Genomic DNA, 16,764 nt, shown 5'->3' with positions numbered 1-16,764 from the left:
TTCAATAACGATGCAATCTCATTCAGACCCTATCTAGTGGTAGCTACGAACCAGCAGATTACTGACATTTCAAAGAACAAAATTAGCTTTTTTTGAGAGATGAATGGAATCCAGCAAATAATTCTGAAGGTACAAATCTATAAATGTAGTCCATTTTCGTAAAGACTGTAAAATTTAATAAATATTAGTTTTGTAAATTTTCATAAGATTCGGAATTACTAATCAACAATTCACAAAATTCCATAGATATTGCACTGGAAAGCAATATCTTTTACAAAAAAATGTAAGTATTCCACAGAAATATATCATTCTGTTATAATACTCTATAATTGAAATGATCTTTTCTTTATTTACATATTTATCTAATTTTCGTACCAAAATTATTATTTATCAAATTTTCGCTGATTCATAAATATGAATCGAAATTATATCTAAAACGTCGCCTTTTATATTAGTTAAATTAAAAGAATATTTCAACGTACGAAAACTATGCTTTATGAAACAGTATACAGAACGATAAAAAGATATTAAACACTCGAGAGGTTTCCTCAAATTTCCATTTAATTATTCATTTCGGGATTTTCCAGAAAGTAGAACTTTGAGTATTTTCTCGGTTTATAGCTGTCGCTAATCGCGACCACGAATATACATGTCGTAAAAAGCATAACCGCTTTGTTGGAACGCGAGGTGAACGGGGGATGTACGCAGAGGGGTTGCGTACAGCTCGCATTCATAACATCAGGCGGGGTAATAAAAGTCACCACTCCCTCCTACTCTTCCTGCTATGTCCCCACCTTCGCCTGGAGAACTGGAGGGATGGCAGAGGAACGTAGGTGAATCAAAAAGCGACGAGGGAGCAACGATGCGGACCTACGTTATTGTGTAACGTTCTCCGTCTACGAATTTTTTCCACAAACCTCTGTATCTTTCCTCTATATCCATTTATATGAACGCAGATTATGTGCGTGTATAATTAACGCGAGACGATGAGATTAGGAGAGCTACAAGGCTTTATTCTTTAAAATTTTAGAATATGTATAAATTTAAGAATATAATTTCATTCTTTAGAACATAAATTCTTCTTATAGAATTCCACCAAGCATTGTTTCCTTTAAAAATAATATAAATTAAATTTCTTACTTTGTTATCGAGAGATGATTGTGTATCTTTCAAATTTAAAGAAAGTAGAAAATTATTAGTTTTACATTTATATGCCTAATTTTACTACGGAATAAACGTAATAGATTTCTTCATTTTGAGTCTTGGTATTGTTTTCCACGAGAAAGATTCTTTTTATGATTTAATTTTTTGTGAGTCATAAAAAAAAAAGAAAAAGGTAGCACAAATTTTTTTAGAAATTAAAAGACTATACGTACTATCTTCAGCCTCCGTTTTGTAGTGATCTTCAACCCTTCAAGTATTCTCATACGTGTAAAGCCCACGGTCAATTCCATCTTCAAAATACACACACATACACACACACACACAGCCACACATATCGAGAAGGCGATTTTATATTCTATCATTTACGATCCACGGGAGCTGAACCGATCAAACCCGATACATCTAGCGATGAGAGCGTTAACGAGCGGAACAAAGCATCAGGAATTTCGCATGGATTCATTAAACGTTTCTTGCGCGCGCGAGGGTGCTGGATCAAAGGTCAGCCGGCATGTTGCCGTAGCCGATTAAAGGGAAGAACGATCCTATCTTCGACAGTCATTTTGTCCCTCGAACGTGATCCCCTCTTGCTGTGAACTACTTGTCCACCATCCCCTTCATCGAGCCACGGGGGTCAAGTGTTTTCTGCCACTTAAACGCGTCACAAGGATGGGGCACGCTGTTGAAAGAATCGCAACTATTTCATTTCGGGGACAAATTAGACAGATTAGCGACCGACGATACGCCGTTTAGAGTTGCCGGTTATGTGACTGCATTCCGCAGAGTGGGTTCGTCGGGGAATATTATTTTTCCGAAATCGTCCAGGCAATCTTTTCCATGACCGTTTTTATATCGTCCTATTATTCGTGTTTTACCTTTATACGTTGTGTCGTAACATGATCACCGTTACACCATATATTGCTTGGTGAATATTTGAGCGGAGATTTCATGGCTTGCAAACGATTTAGCGTGGAAAGTTATAAAGATTTCAGTTATGGAAGGAAAATGCTAGTTATATCTCTCTGTGATCGGAATTCTCTTTGCTTATATGTAAGTACATTGCGGGTGTCGTAAAAAATTTGAAAGTGCAAAAATGCACAGGTTATGTGAAACATGCAGAGGTATATATATGAAATATCCAAAGTGTTCGTTATAATATTCGGTACAATGGAACAAATTTCTACTTTTTCATAAAATTATGAATTTATATAAATATTCACAATCTATAAATAAATATAAATTACTTCAACGTAGAGAAGAATTAAGAAAGAAGTATGTAAGAAATTACTTAAAGATATATAAAATGATGAAATGGAAGTATTCAATTAAAATAAAATTTTTCTAAGTTTGATTGTAAAACTTTTGATATCTACATTAAAGGTTTGTAATTCTTTTTATTTAAAGCAGAACTTTAAAATACAGACAGCAGTTTTATTCGAAAATGGAATGTAACGAAACATTGAAATATTAATTATAGATATAAATTTCAAAATGTAAATTACGGGGACCATTTTTAAATGGGTACAAAGTGTTTCATTGTAATACGCGGCCATTATCAATACTTGTGTCTGTTAATTAAGTACCCCTTTGAACTCGTGATATCTTTATCTGCGCTCAAACCTTTCGTACTGGACAAAGGGATTAAGCTGAAAATCGGATTCGGACGTTTAATTTAGAGCAACGATTCGCTTCAAATGTATCCGGACCAAAGAATGTCAATCTTCGATAACGAATGGTTACCTTTAATGAAAGAAAAACAGTTGCACGTGTAAACTGTAACCGTTCCGATAATTAACACACGATTCTCGTTTTCCAATACCAGGTTTTCTTTTTTCTATTTATTTATTTGTTTTTTTCTCCTTTTATGGGATCGCTAGTAAATAACAAGTTTCGTTAAACGAACAATGGAATGGGAAAAAAGTAATCCAATAGACGTTCCAGTTTGTATAGGATTATTTGTACTATTTTAAAACTACTGATTTCCCGCATTTTTTAAAATTTGAATTTTTACCATGTATATATGTATATGTTGTAGGAGAAACATATACATATGTAGTATAATTATTGTTTGTTTCTTACTAATTGAAATATTCCTCTATGATGTTAATGGATAGTTTTCTGTTTTTATATTTTTTTTTTTTTCTTTATGTTGTTCACTAACTTTTCTGTATAAACGGAAAGAATCAACAACGCCATCTTAGTTTACCGCGCTTTGGAATCGTGATAGCGAGAGTTTCTCGGTGAGTTGCATTCTTTATTACGTTTGTTATTAGTAAAACAAAGTAGAAAAAATTCAGAAATAGCGAAGTATAAAATGGATATATATTTTGGATATTCTATGACATACAAAAGTTTACATCCACGGCAGTTTCGCTAAATTACTCCGTATAAATATAATGTGTGTTACCATTGTAAGTAACGGATTTTTAAGGTATAATTTTATAATGTTTGAAGAAGTTTTCAAAAGCTTTTCTATAATAGTCTCTTATTCGCGTGATAATTTTTATCGAAATAATACATATGAATGATTTCATTTGTCAATCTTATTTTTTAATTTATTTGCAAAATCACGCTACCAATATTAATGAATATAAGTATATTCATATAAATTATCATCAAACATTAGTTAATTTAGAGAGTTATGCATTACTCTAAATGACAAGATTACTTGCATCTTCGACTAGAAGCTTATAGTTTTGAAAAATCTAATAGATTTGTTAAAAATGTGTCTAGTATTGTAAAAAGCACATTTGTCAATTATATTGAGATTTAGCATTCTTCAAACATTCTTTACATTGAGACAATCATTAATGATATTCTAGAAACTTTGAAGAAACTTCTAGTAATAGACTTGTTATTCTATACAATAATCAGATCTCATAAAACTATCATCATAAAAGAACTAAAAAATAATCATATATAAAATATTAATCACAAACCAAAGAAACTTTCTTGCAAGAACATAAATTGTACGTTATAAATAAATTTATTTGTTAGTTATTAAAAAAAACAAGTCTTTCGGGTAAAATACCTATTGTTATAAGCTTCTGCAGTTCTGATAATTCCATGTTTAATTGAAAGATCACAGCTTCCTTAGTAGCTAAATACATAAATAGACATTTAATTTCTATATTCTAGGCAGTATGTTATGCATTGGAATACAAAACATAAACACAGTAAATAAATTCATGTTAAATATAATTACAAAATACAATTATTGAAAAGACAGTTAGATAAAAAATTATTGTTATAACTTTAGTATTGACATTCTTGTTTACCTACTACGTTAATTGTCACTACGTAATGTTTAGTCAAAAGCAGTGTATAAAAAGACTATGAAAAGCAAAATATCAATTCCCATGTGTCTGTATCATCTGTCTGAAAAAATGAGTTATTTCTATAAGAAATAATGCTTTCATTTTATTATTATCAAAAAGTCTGTTGTCTCAAATAAGTTGCCCTTCTCTACTTAGTAATCGTTCTGAATTAATAATAATGATCTAATCTTATACTTTGATCTAGTCTTATATTTTTAAACTGTCTAAGGCAGACACTCTGATACCAGCAGATCAAAATGCTTTATCCTTATAAAAAAATGAATGGATATAAATATAATATATATGTCTATATAAGAGCACATGCTGCTGATATTTTATGAACACTAAATACTTGCATCAGTGATCTTTGGTAACTGTTGAATAGCAGTATTCAGCCATTTTACCAACGAGGTGATGTTGATGGTACACTTTGTTGATTTGTTAGAGAAGGTCCACTGTATTATCAAGAAGAAGAAAAAGATAGACATATTGTAAAAGATATTAGGCTAAACTATTATTTATTTCAATTAAATTTCCCATACCTCCATGCAATAAGAGGAGAAAGTCTTTCTGTTAATCTTTGGTAATTTCTTTCCAATTCTCGTTGATAGTCTCGTTGATCTGGCCCAATTAAATTTTTGTTTCTTTTCAAAGCATCCAGACATTTCTTTGAGAAATCCTTGAAACATAGGCGTAATTTATGTTGCAGTCGAGTGGGCTGTGCATTCTGTTCCCTTAATCCAGAAAGAAACACAACAGCAACTTCTGCAGGACCTTGATTAACTGTTGTTCCAATACAACCTTGAAGAACCATCTGCAGCATCTTTGCATCAGGTGGTTCTTGAGCTGTAGCTGCTGCAACCTGATTCAACAGATTTACATAAAACAGAGTTAATCTATAAAAGAAAAATTTATCTTATAACAGAAGAACATATATACATACCTCTGCAGTTTTCTTTTGTATATCTTCAATTGCAACTTCAATTGGACTTAAAACTATTTGCTTCCTAGCAACCACGCGAATCCTTGTCTTTAGATAAGGAAAGTGTGTAGCTACTGTTAGTATAGTTTTACGTTTGCACTGTTCTCTTAATTCTCCATGAGCTTTACCACCAGGAGTAAATGGCGTTGCATACACAAATCGCTCTAAACATGATTAAAAACATTAATATAAATAGAAATTTAATTTTGTTGAAGTTATTTAAAGTTCTTCAGAACAGTACTTACTAATATTAAAATTCCTATGAAAAATAGTTGGTCTATGCCTGAGCTCATGTGGCTCGAAATATGGTTCCACATATGTGATCTGAACATAGGCTTTATCTAGTTCTAACTTGCTGGAGTCTACAGGGTTCGAATCTTTTATTATCACAATATTTTCCGCGCCAAATCGTTCAGCATAGAAATTCTCGAGCCTCGAGAATATCTCCGGTAGCTTTGTCAAAGTCGGTTCTTTATAAACGAATTCTTCACCAGCAAGATCACCAAAACGCCCACCATAAAATCCTACTCTGAAATATGTTCCAAATACTCGTTTTCCTGCTAATTGTTCTACTCGTGTATATGCTTCATGAAGTTTCCTGTGATTAGAGGATCATAAATCAAGACATAGATTCGTTTTCATATTAAGTTTTTCAAAATCTGAAGAATGTCATACCCATGAATATTAGCTAATTTTTTGTAATCGTGTGCGGCTTCTGCTATTGGAAGCAGCACCTTGTATACGTCAGGAATAGCTTCATACATTCCAGCTGTATGAAAAGAGCTGGCAGCATGTTCCAGCAAACCAGCTAAACCACTTTCTGAAAAGTCCGGTCCTAAACATAAACCTTCCTCTCTTCTTGCAAGTACATCATCTCCTACTGCACTCTCTTCTAAAGCATTTGGTGTGATAGGAGCTAAAGCAACAGCTCCCACTGGTCGCCCGCCACCTCCTGGTTCCAAGAGGTGTAAATATTCCGCTACTAAAGCAGCACTGTGCACTAAACACATAGCTGCCTCTGTGTGATTCTTTCTTTCCATATGTTGCTGAGCCATATTTGCCAACCATGTGAGTCTAAGATCTGGTGAACCTTGATATCCCTTTGCAATTCTGTGAAATCGTCGGTTTTGATTCAATATGCTACATATATCATATTTTATCAGAAGTTTCTGTTTTTAACACAATTACCTATACATGAGATCTAAAAGCATTTCTGGATCCTCCTGGAATTCCTTCATTTTGACAGTATCAGACAGAATCATATGTAGATTGAACAAAAGATCCTTCACTTGTTCTGGAAAGCTTGTATCTGCTAATTCTGTATCCCTTTCAGCATATACTAACACTGTTTTTAATGCTCTCCTAAGTGCTCCTTCACTAGGAGCTCTCCCTCTTCCAACAAGGGCCGACAAAGATGTGGTGACTTGCATTTTAACTCTGGCAAAATTCTAAACATATTAAATTAATTAATATATTTATAAAATAAATCATTATAAATCTATTGAAGTATATTACTAAGATATTTACGTTTCCAATTTCGAAATTTTGCCTCATTAATAAATAAAGACTGGCAGCAGCATGACTCCGAACAGCACTTAGAGGTGAACTGCATCTAGTGAGTAATGTCAAACACAGATCACCGCATCTTTCGCTTTCCTCGTCAAACAAAGCACTATGATACTTAAATACCAAAGCTCTCTGAGTATTAAACATATGTTGTAACACAGATGTGCTCTGATTTCTTGCTAATGCTCTCAAAAGCACTTTTAATACAGCTCCTACAACTGCACCTAGAAAGCACAAAAATTTTGAAAATATAAAGATATAAAACCTATAAAAATGTTGTATAAGTACATATATATACCTCCTCCTCCATCAGCTTGGACAACTGTTTCTAAAGTATCCAAAACTACCAGAGAAGCTTCTGCTGCTAATGCACCTTCTATATGAGCATCTTGCTCCACAGCTCTGCCTTCTGACTGTTCACAGGATCTTAAACAAAAAAAGATTGTTCAGATTTAAAATCTTCACTTTAATTATATTGAGAAAGAAATGAATTTATAAATATCTGTATAAATATCTGTAGTGTAAATACAGAAGTTTACCTACCTATAAGGCATCTGATCTTTACGCCACCTAAGTTTGTCCCCACTCATTCTCTCTTTTCTTCTCAACATCATCTCGCTTCTGGCACTTCCTTGGCCAAGAATCACATCCTCCAATCTAGATCGAATATCACTTGTAGCTGCCGCCTGCGGAGGCAGTCTCTTCAGCGCCTTTTTCCCTTTATATTCAAAAGCTGCAGTGGCAATATTAAGAACTTGAAGAAGACACAGTATACGTCTAGAACTTAGTTCTGAACACCACTGTGCTAAAGCAGACTGTTCCAAACCCTTAAGTACCCACAAAACACACATCAAGAGATGTCTCGTAGCCTCTGAACTCAAGGAAACTCTACATTGAGTCCCTGCAGTGTCTGCAGAAACTCCACCAGCTATGGCTAAAGCCACAGATTGTGTAATAGAACCAGATTCGTCAGGATAAACGCTCTTATCTTTTGAATCCCAATGATAGAGTTGTGGTAGAGCATCCATTATAATGTTCAAAAGTGGTAGATAGAGAGCAGCGACTCTAGCTTTGGCAGCAGGATCAGAATATCGTGAATCAACGTCATGGCACGCCATAAGATGCCGAATGGTCCCAATAGCTTTGTTTTGAAGCATAGGATTTGGTATTTCTAGAGTATTCGACAAATCTGATAAAACAATTCCTACTAAAAAGTGTTGCTGTCGGAACTCCTGACTGAGCTCAGAAAATCTAGCTCGATCTCCAGGTACTAGGGTAGATATCAGACTGCCAGAACTTCCAGTTGATGGACTGGGAGAAGCTGGCGCCGATCCCGACGTATATCCAGTTCCAAACGGCAAATTCAGTGCCACATAATGCTCGTGAGAGCATATTGTCCGTACGAGGTCCAATTTCAACGCGTAAAGTGCAGCTGAATCGGGAATGTGCATAGATGCATCTGATAGAGAGCAACAGGCAGCACGAGTTAGGGATAAAACGAAACCTCTGTCCATCACTGATAGTAGATCAGAAAGAAAGTTGCCTAGACTCGATATTAGATTATTGGGTACCCTGTTCTCCTTTCCGCATCGTGAAGTCACCTCTGAAGTCAACGTTGCAGTAAGTGTTGCCACGTCATCACAGAACTGGGGAGAGAATCTCGACTTTCGGGGAGCCTCCAACATTCCCATTTCTGCTAATGTCACAACCATAGAGCGAACGATCAATTCCAAGAAGAACCATGAATATGTAACTGCCAATTCTCGTGCCTGTCCTGTCGATACAACCCAATGTAACGCTAGTTCTTCGTGTAGAAGCCTTCTGGTAGGTTGGCTATTTATAGAAGGCGATTCTTGACGCATAGAAGCTGTTCGATCCAATCCTCTGGAGTGTACCTCCATTTCTAAATCTTCTAGAGGCAGATCAGGGTTGCTTTGAGCTCGAACAATACCAGGAGCATGCGTCATCCTTGGTAAAGAGCATTGATAAGCAATATAGGTTGCTAGAAGCGCGTGTCTTCCGTGAGCATCTAATTGACCATCAGGTAGATTGGTAATATTTCGTACTAGCAAACCTATAGCCTCGAATACGGTTGCTGCCACATTCAATGGTTGAGATGGTAGTGTTGGAGGTCGCACTAATAGAGATATTAATTGATCCAGCAATTGAGGTAGCGATCGTACCAAAGCAGAATGTGATGCTCTTGCCAATTCCAATAAAGCTGATTTTAATTCCGATTCCATTCCTGCTTCACCGATGCGTGGAGGCACTTGGCCAGTTTCCAAAAAACCACACAATGATAGGAATCTATAATTTTTGTGTTGCCGTTAAAATATTAATAGTATTATTAATTCATTAATGATCATGAGATTATTAATTTTATTGAAATATTTTCATTGGAATATCTAATTAAAAGCTTGAGTTTTTGGAATATTACCTATCAATGTATTTATCCTGAGGATGAACGCTAGAGACTGGTTCCAAAATCACAGTAAAAACGCCTCTATGAGCATCCACCCATCTTGTACCTGGTAGAAGAACATCAGGTGCAATGTATGAATAATTTGCTGGTGGTGGATCCAGCATCGCGGGTAGACTGAATTCTCCTGATTGTAGATGTCCATCTCTCAAAAGTGGCAACCACTAAATACAAGAAATATTAAGAATATTTTTTAGTGTAATTTACATGAAATAATATATTTTGATTAGAATTTGACTTCATAGTATTTACCGTATATGCTACAGCAGTCTCTACATTCGGTTGTTCTGCCTTCTTCTGGCAACTAATATGATAAAACGTAAATAGCAAATGATGTTTTGCACTCAAATCAGCAGGAAGTCGAATTTTCACTTCGTCGTAAAAGTTTGGATTCTTATTGTGATAAGAAACGGAAGTGAAGCATTCGTGAGTCATTTCAGGACACGATGATCTTCCAAAAATAGCTGTTAGTGCATCAGCCTCCTGTTCACCACCCATAAGTTGAATTCTTACGGCGATGTTTCGTGCAGAACCAGTCCTTGAACTGAAGTTTGCTTCCTGTAATAAAAAGTATATTTTGTTTATTCATGGTAAGAAGTAATTAAGTATAAAAGAGCTGAATGATAATTTACTTTCGGATAAATGTATAGGAGATTTCGATACGTCAAATCTGGCGAAATAACTTCGCTCGGAAATTCAAGTATTTCTTTGACTGGCCGACTCTTTTCATCAGGATATGGCACTAATCTTCTGAGATCAGGATCCAAGCATCTAGGCAGTTCTTCTGGTCTAGGACTAAGGTCCAATTTTAGTATACCTGGTAGACATTTTAATCTTTTTAAATTAGAACCAGGTCTCCGTAGTTCGACTAAAAGTTTGTATAAATCTTCGTCTCTCAGTCGTTCACTTTCTTGTTTAAAGAAACTTGAAACAGTCAATGTGATAGGCCTAAAAAATTAAACATATAATTTAGAAATTAATAATATTAGAAATTTATTTAAAAATATAAAAAACATTAGATGTAAATAAAATAAGTTAAATTATAAAAATATCCACCTAAATGTATCAAGACAATTAGCAAAATCGTCTGGCGACCAACTACGTCTTTTATCTGAACTTCTTCTTTCTAAAGATCCTCTTCTGGCGGGCGGTTCCACTTTTTTACGCCACTGTTCCAGTCCACCCGATTTTCTGTCTAAAGATCCAGCACTTCCTGTGCTATCTGTATCTCCACCTCCTCCTATCACACCAGAAATGTGAATGGCAGTCCATGCAAGTGGCATTCTATATCGACCTAAACGCTCACATGCAGCTGCAGCAGCTGCCCTTACCTATTTTAAATTAAATTTTTTTTATTGCCTTATTCAGTACATTTATAATTTAATGATTTATGGATTGTATTTGATGTATTACTTTTTCTTTGTTTTTATCTTCACGTAAATATGGTTCAGCACATTCAGAGATATCACCTTGCAATACCTTTTCAAGTCTAACGACTAAAAATAAATCTGGACTAGGCTTGCTGATACTCATAACACAGCTTCTTGCTAAAGTACTGGCATCACTGTATGCAATATGACTACCAAGCATCCTTTTTAAGCCTTCTGAATTCATGTCTACGTAAAAGTTTTCAGATACCTGTAGATTCCAAAGAAATTAGGAAAACGTAAATTATATGTAAATATCTTTCAACATTTTTTATTTCCAAATACCTTCTTCTTTTCTTTGGCATCGTATAAAGCTAAACTCGCAAATATTGGTTCAACCTCCAATTCCAATTTCAGTTGGAGGCATTTCACAAGAATTTTATGTGAAAAAGGTTCTGTAGGTTCTGGTGCTATGCCAATTTCCTGCCACTCATCATCAGGAGAAGCTGGAGGTGCATAAAGTGGAAATAATGCTTCCTAAAATTAATATCAGTAGATCAGAATTACTAAAATCTAATCTTGCTTGTGCATACAGTACTCACTTGACGATCTTCTGATCGTTTTTGCTCATTCATTTGATCAATGGTTTCTGGACAAACTCTGTCCAATAAGCTGGGAAGAAGAGGATCATGTTGCGAATGTCTTAAATCTAAACTTGCCCAAGATCCTCTTGGTGTATCTCCACAGTTAGATAAATCTTCCTCTTCATTTGGTGATCCTGAACCATTTGTATCCTCTTGATCCACCTATTTTATATTTAATTTAAATGTGTTCTTCAATTATATGCCATGCATATTTTATTTTTATTCAAGCACCTCAAAATCTTGTCTTGGAGTATCCTGAAGAAGTCTGTCTCTTGCTATGGGAGAAACTCGACGTTTATATTTTCTGTGTACTATTACCCAATCTGAAGTAAAACTTTCAATACATCTTCTGACATAAGGAGATACTATGTCCCTAAAAAATTCAATAAAATTAATATGAATACAAAAATAATGATTTTGTTGCTTGTAAGATATAAAAAATCTTACATGGACTCATGAGGCACAATTGGTTCCTCTGTTCTGATTTTTCTTTTTACAACTTTTAATTCAACATCACCAGGTGGAAAATCTAATATTGATTTAAGAGGATCACGGTCAAGAACTGACTGATGTTGAGCCAAAAATTCTTCATAGTCTAGTGGCTCTAATACCTCACATAGTGACATCTTTAAAATATTTTTATTAATTACATTGATGTACGAATTACAACTTATGTAGACAAATTGCAATTCAGGATGTACCGTGGAAGAAAAGCCTGAGAATGAGCTGCCACTCTTTGACAGATCACGTGAATATGAGGTAGAGGTAGCAATCTGACGTCTAACGTCAGCTGCATGCTGTTTACTCAATTTTTGAGTAAAAGCCCGCTGCACAGATGACATTATAAATGTCGGGGTAAAATACTCCTTTGATGAAATCCTAGACATTTTATTTAAAAGTTGAAAGTCAGACAAAGCAAATAGAATAGGTAATAATTATAATATAATATTAGCATTCAGCGATAAATTTTTATTGTGAAAATGTAAACTAAGTTTATCTTAATATATTTTTTTGTTATTTGTTTATTAGATAAAATCGCACACAACATTATAATACTCAAAAACCAGTATAACTGGTACTACTGTAGTGGGAAACAAAAGACTATACTCACGTGACTTTGTGATTACTAAAAGTTCATTATGTAAAAATTATGAACACCTTTAAGTCAATAGTCTAATATTTTGACAGTTCTTGTCATCAACTTTTGTTGCATCAGGAATGTGCCCTTATCAAGCCAAAATTCCCATTAATACCATAAAAGTACATTATAGAGGGGAAACTACTGCAAAAAATTGATTTTAGCTTCCCTAATATTTAGTGCTATCGTAGGATATAAGAATAGAAGTTATATTATCTTTAATTATTCTTTCCTTATAGCTATTGTAAATATGTTAAATAAGAACATTCTAAAAAATACTCTAATATTATTTAATAAGATTACTTTATTATGTATAGTTATGTATGGGTATAGTTATATTTTCCCAAAGATTAATAGTATAATAATGTTGTTTTTTTACAATATGACATTTATTTTATCTGCAAATTTTCTAAAACATTAATTAATACATAACAGTTTTAAAAATTAATAGGTGTGTTCGTAAAATCGCAGATATTTAAATTCTAGGTACTTTAGTCCTAGGTAATTTAGAATTCGTAAGTTATTTCCTACAGTATGCTAGTAATATCCGTTTAGTTTTTCCCTAACATTCTCATATACTGTGTGCGACTGAACAGATGATTGAAATGTAACTAGTATTTCCTACACGCCCGGTGATATAAAAATTTAATTTTCTGTCGTGTCTTAGATGCGTTTGAGTACAATGTTGATTAAATTTCGGATAAACTTTATTCTTTCACTCTCCATTCTTCTATGTTCATTATTTAATCATGAATGCTCTAGAAATATGCATACACTATTAAAGATCAGTTACTTAATTATTAATAGACTACGGATGTTTATGCATTGTTTATTTTATATACTTTTGAATATCATCTGCACCCTATGGATTTTTGTATCTTTAAACATCCGATAAATGTATAAACATCTGCAATTTAATTATTAAATAAAGCCTTCTTTGTAACTTTTTGTAACTTAACTTTGTAACTTTGTAACTTAAAGTAGTGTAATTAATTTAAAATTCGTTTATAACTTAATATTAAAGGAAGAAAATAAATAATTAATCGAACGATCGATTTAATTTCGTTATTTAATAAATATAATTACATAAATTATTCAATTTTTCGAACAAATAACTTCTTATCTCATCCCTTTATCTTAAAAATTAGTTTTTGATAAGAACTTGTAATATCATCCACGATCTAATCTCATTGCTATCGGAGTTTTCAGTACTTATATCATTCAATTTTCTTAATTAATAGTAGTTTCTTATTCCGCATAAAAATGTCATCTTAGAAACAAGTCTCACAGATTTTTCTCTCGTATTTTATCTACAATTCAATCTCATTATCACGAAAGTAATCAGTGCTTAAGTCATTCAGTTTTGTTAATAAATAGTTTTTTATTTCTAACAATTAACATCATCTCAAGAAGAAGCTTCGCGCGAGAACTTTGATACTTTATTTCATATTCTTTTTCAAATTTCACCAAGAATCCCATTTTCGGGCATTCCAATCAGCGCTGAGCGCTATCGCGCGAAGGCGTAGGTCGCGAAGAGGCTAATTGCTATATCGATTTTCGGCGGAACGAAGGAACGCGAAGGAACCGTACTTCCAGTGAGCTCGCGGGTGTTAAACGCCGTGGAGGCGGAAGACAGAGATAAAGACGAGCTGGTGTACGCGATGGGATGGGAGTTGTCTTTATTAGAAGGGCGCATCTACGCAATAACACGATCCGCGTACACATTTTGCCAGCCGTGACCTCGCTCCAAAAGACATGGAAACAAGGAGCTCTCGCGACGCGAATGAGCTTTAATTGCATGAATAGATCGCGGTTCGCTGTCGAGTTCCTTCTCGAGTATTGTCTCGACGACTGCGCTTTTTATTTCGTTTTTATCCGCCACTGTTTCATTTCCTCGATTTTCGAGACGAGGGTGTGCACACGTGGGTTTTGTTCATGATGACTGGTGCTCGAAGCGCTTCGTTAAAAACTAAGATTGTTCGATGAATGGTTGCTTTGTATATTTTTCTAGAACTTGATTTTTGTTACTGTGTTTGAAACAGGGCGTGATTTTAGCGAGCCTGGAATATTAGTGAATGATAACCATGAAAAATAAATTTATAAGAATTTGTCATAGTTTATAGTTTTCTTTTGTTTCTGATACTTTTATACAAATATTGTATTATAAGTACATACATTAAGTTGGTGCATATGAAATGTTTCACCGAAGCTTAAACTTACAAAGTCATTACACAATAATCATACTGATAATTATTAACTAAATTGAAGAAGGAACTATGAATTACGTATGCTTAATGTTGAGACGAATAAATATCAAATAGAAATATCACAATCTTATTATTAACTATCATGAGAATAACCGGAATATTCGTGTGATTTTCTTATGTGATCTTGAATTTGAATAAAAGTTCCACGATACTTATTGGAGACATAAGGGAAGATAATTAGATAATTTTTTAATGCATAAATTATTTTACAAGAAATTTGTAAATGAATCCCTGAATCCATAATATAAATCTGGAGTAATGAAGCTAGTTAGTCATTGAAAAAGTACTTACCATACATACATTGCGCTATATGGAAACTCTACTAATTAATGTTCTTAAGGAAGTACACGTAAATAAAATTTTTATTTGAGCAAATGACAGTTCATATTCATCGAGTTAATAGTAGTAATATAATAGTAATGATAATATTACATTGTTACTTAAATTTTGAGGACCCTTGGTTCACATAAGTAGATTAGTACCATAGTTATAATGAATATAAGATTGCTATGTGAGTCGATGTAATCTTTGCTTCTGAAGCTTATAGCAAGTAGAAATAAGATATTTTCATTTTAAGTCCCTTAATTCTCAGACACTCGGAAAAGACTTTACAATGTGATTGATCTGATGCTAACAAATATTCAAACAAAATAGTTTGGACAGAAAAGATTAAATAATTTTTAAGTAAAAAATATAATAAATTTCAAAATGCCTAGAAAAAAAGAATAATAAGAGAAGACCGAAAATGTTTAAATTTTGTATTCATTCACATCTTGTATGATGAAATGAAGTTTGAATATTATACGTATGATATTAATTTGGATGTCGAACAAAGGCTGTTGTTAGATGTATACTATCGAGAAAGGTTTGGATTAGGTTTGAATTTATCTAGATTTGAATGCTGAATTTTTGAAAGTTCGTGTTATTGAAAATATTAGAATAGATGCTACTCTTTTATAATTTTAAAAATGAAAAATATACCGTTAATATCTAAGAGATTAAAAAGAGCTTTGTAGTTTTTTAAAACCTTTTCTTTCTGTCTGTTTCTCAACTCAGAATACAGCTTCTTTAAGCTGGTTAACGAGTTGTTTCTTACGTAAAGGGAACGGGTGCACATTATTTATGCGAGAGTTTCACCGATTTTTCGTCGTTTCTGCGATAATTCTCTGGAAGCGAGTTTTGTCGAGAGGAAAAAGCATGGAAGAGAATGTAGTCGCGATAGGAAATGCATTGTGAAGGATAGAGGAGGCGTTGGCGTTCCTATCTGACCTATATTGTCAACTTCGAGGGTCCCGCTTAGCAAGTTTATAGTTTGTCGTATCAGTGATAAGGTATCAACGAAGCATTATAGGAAAGATCGATTAAAAAATGATATACACAGAGTTATACCTTAAATACAGATAAATTGGAAGGTTTTATAACTTCGAGAAGATGATTTACATCAAATTTAAAGTCCTTCGATTTATGTTCGGGATAAGAATAATAAATAGGAATTGGATAATAATAATAGGAATGCGACGACGTATAAGATTATATTTTTATCATTTGAAGCGTATGAAAATTCAACGCGCAAATTTAATCGAAATATTCAAGATTAAATTTTTCGATTATTTTAATGAAGTTCCTCGCTGTAAGAGTAGAATGATGTAGAAGATAATTCATTCTCGAAACTAGTATATTGTGTGTGTATATACATAACTATATAAACCATAATATAGTATTATATTTTTATAATTATATTATACCTAGAATTTACGGAAAAATTATATAAAAATTCTTCATAGTATTAGTATTACCAAACTCATTAATAATCACCAATATCAACTAAAATCTACAAATTGCA

General features: G+C 33.5%; 1 protein-coding gene across 1 annotated transcript; it reads right to left on the bottom strand.

Annotated features, from left to right (window-relative positions):
* Positions 1 to 3,453: 3,453 nt before the first annotated feature.
* Zir (dedicator of cytokinesis) lies at positions 3,454 to 12,783 on the bottom strand. The gene is made up of 20 exons (XM_072015142.1): positions 12,628 to 12,783; positions 12,218 to 12,395; positions 11,964 to 12,142; positions 11,748 to 11,889; positions 11,475 to 11,678; positions 11,218 to 11,409; positions 10,919 to 11,143; positions 10,562 to 10,836; positions 10,138 to 10,453; positions 9,758 to 10,063; positions 9,464 to 9,669; positions 7,570 to 9,333; positions 7,325 to 7,452; positions 6,988 to 7,250; positions 6,649 to 6,908; positions 6,136 to 6,570; positions 5,706 to 6,058; positions 5,422 to 5,624; positions 5,021 to 5,340; positions 3,454 to 4,933 (listed from the first exon to the last, which is right to left on the bottom strand). Exons 2-20 carry the CDS (start codon positions 12,356 to 12,358, stop codon positions 4,879 to 4,881), a joined length of 5,967 nt encoding a protein of 1,988 aa, XP_071871243.1. The 5' UTR covers positions 12,359 to 12,395; positions 12,628 to 12,783; the 3' UTR covers positions 3,454 to 4,878.
* Positions 12,784 to 16,764: the final 3,981 nt, after the last annotated feature.

This window comes from Bombus fervidus, chromosome 13, assembly GCF_041682495.2.
Source record: "Bombus fervidus isolate BK054 chromosome 13, iyBomFerv1, whole genome shotgun sequence".
Classification (NCBI taxonomy): domain Eukaryota; kingdom Metazoa; phylum Arthropoda; class Insecta; order Hymenoptera; family Apidae; genus Bombus; species Bombus fervidus.
Note: the sequence above shows the minus strand (reverse complement) of the source record. Positions and strands in the feature narration are given on the sequence as shown.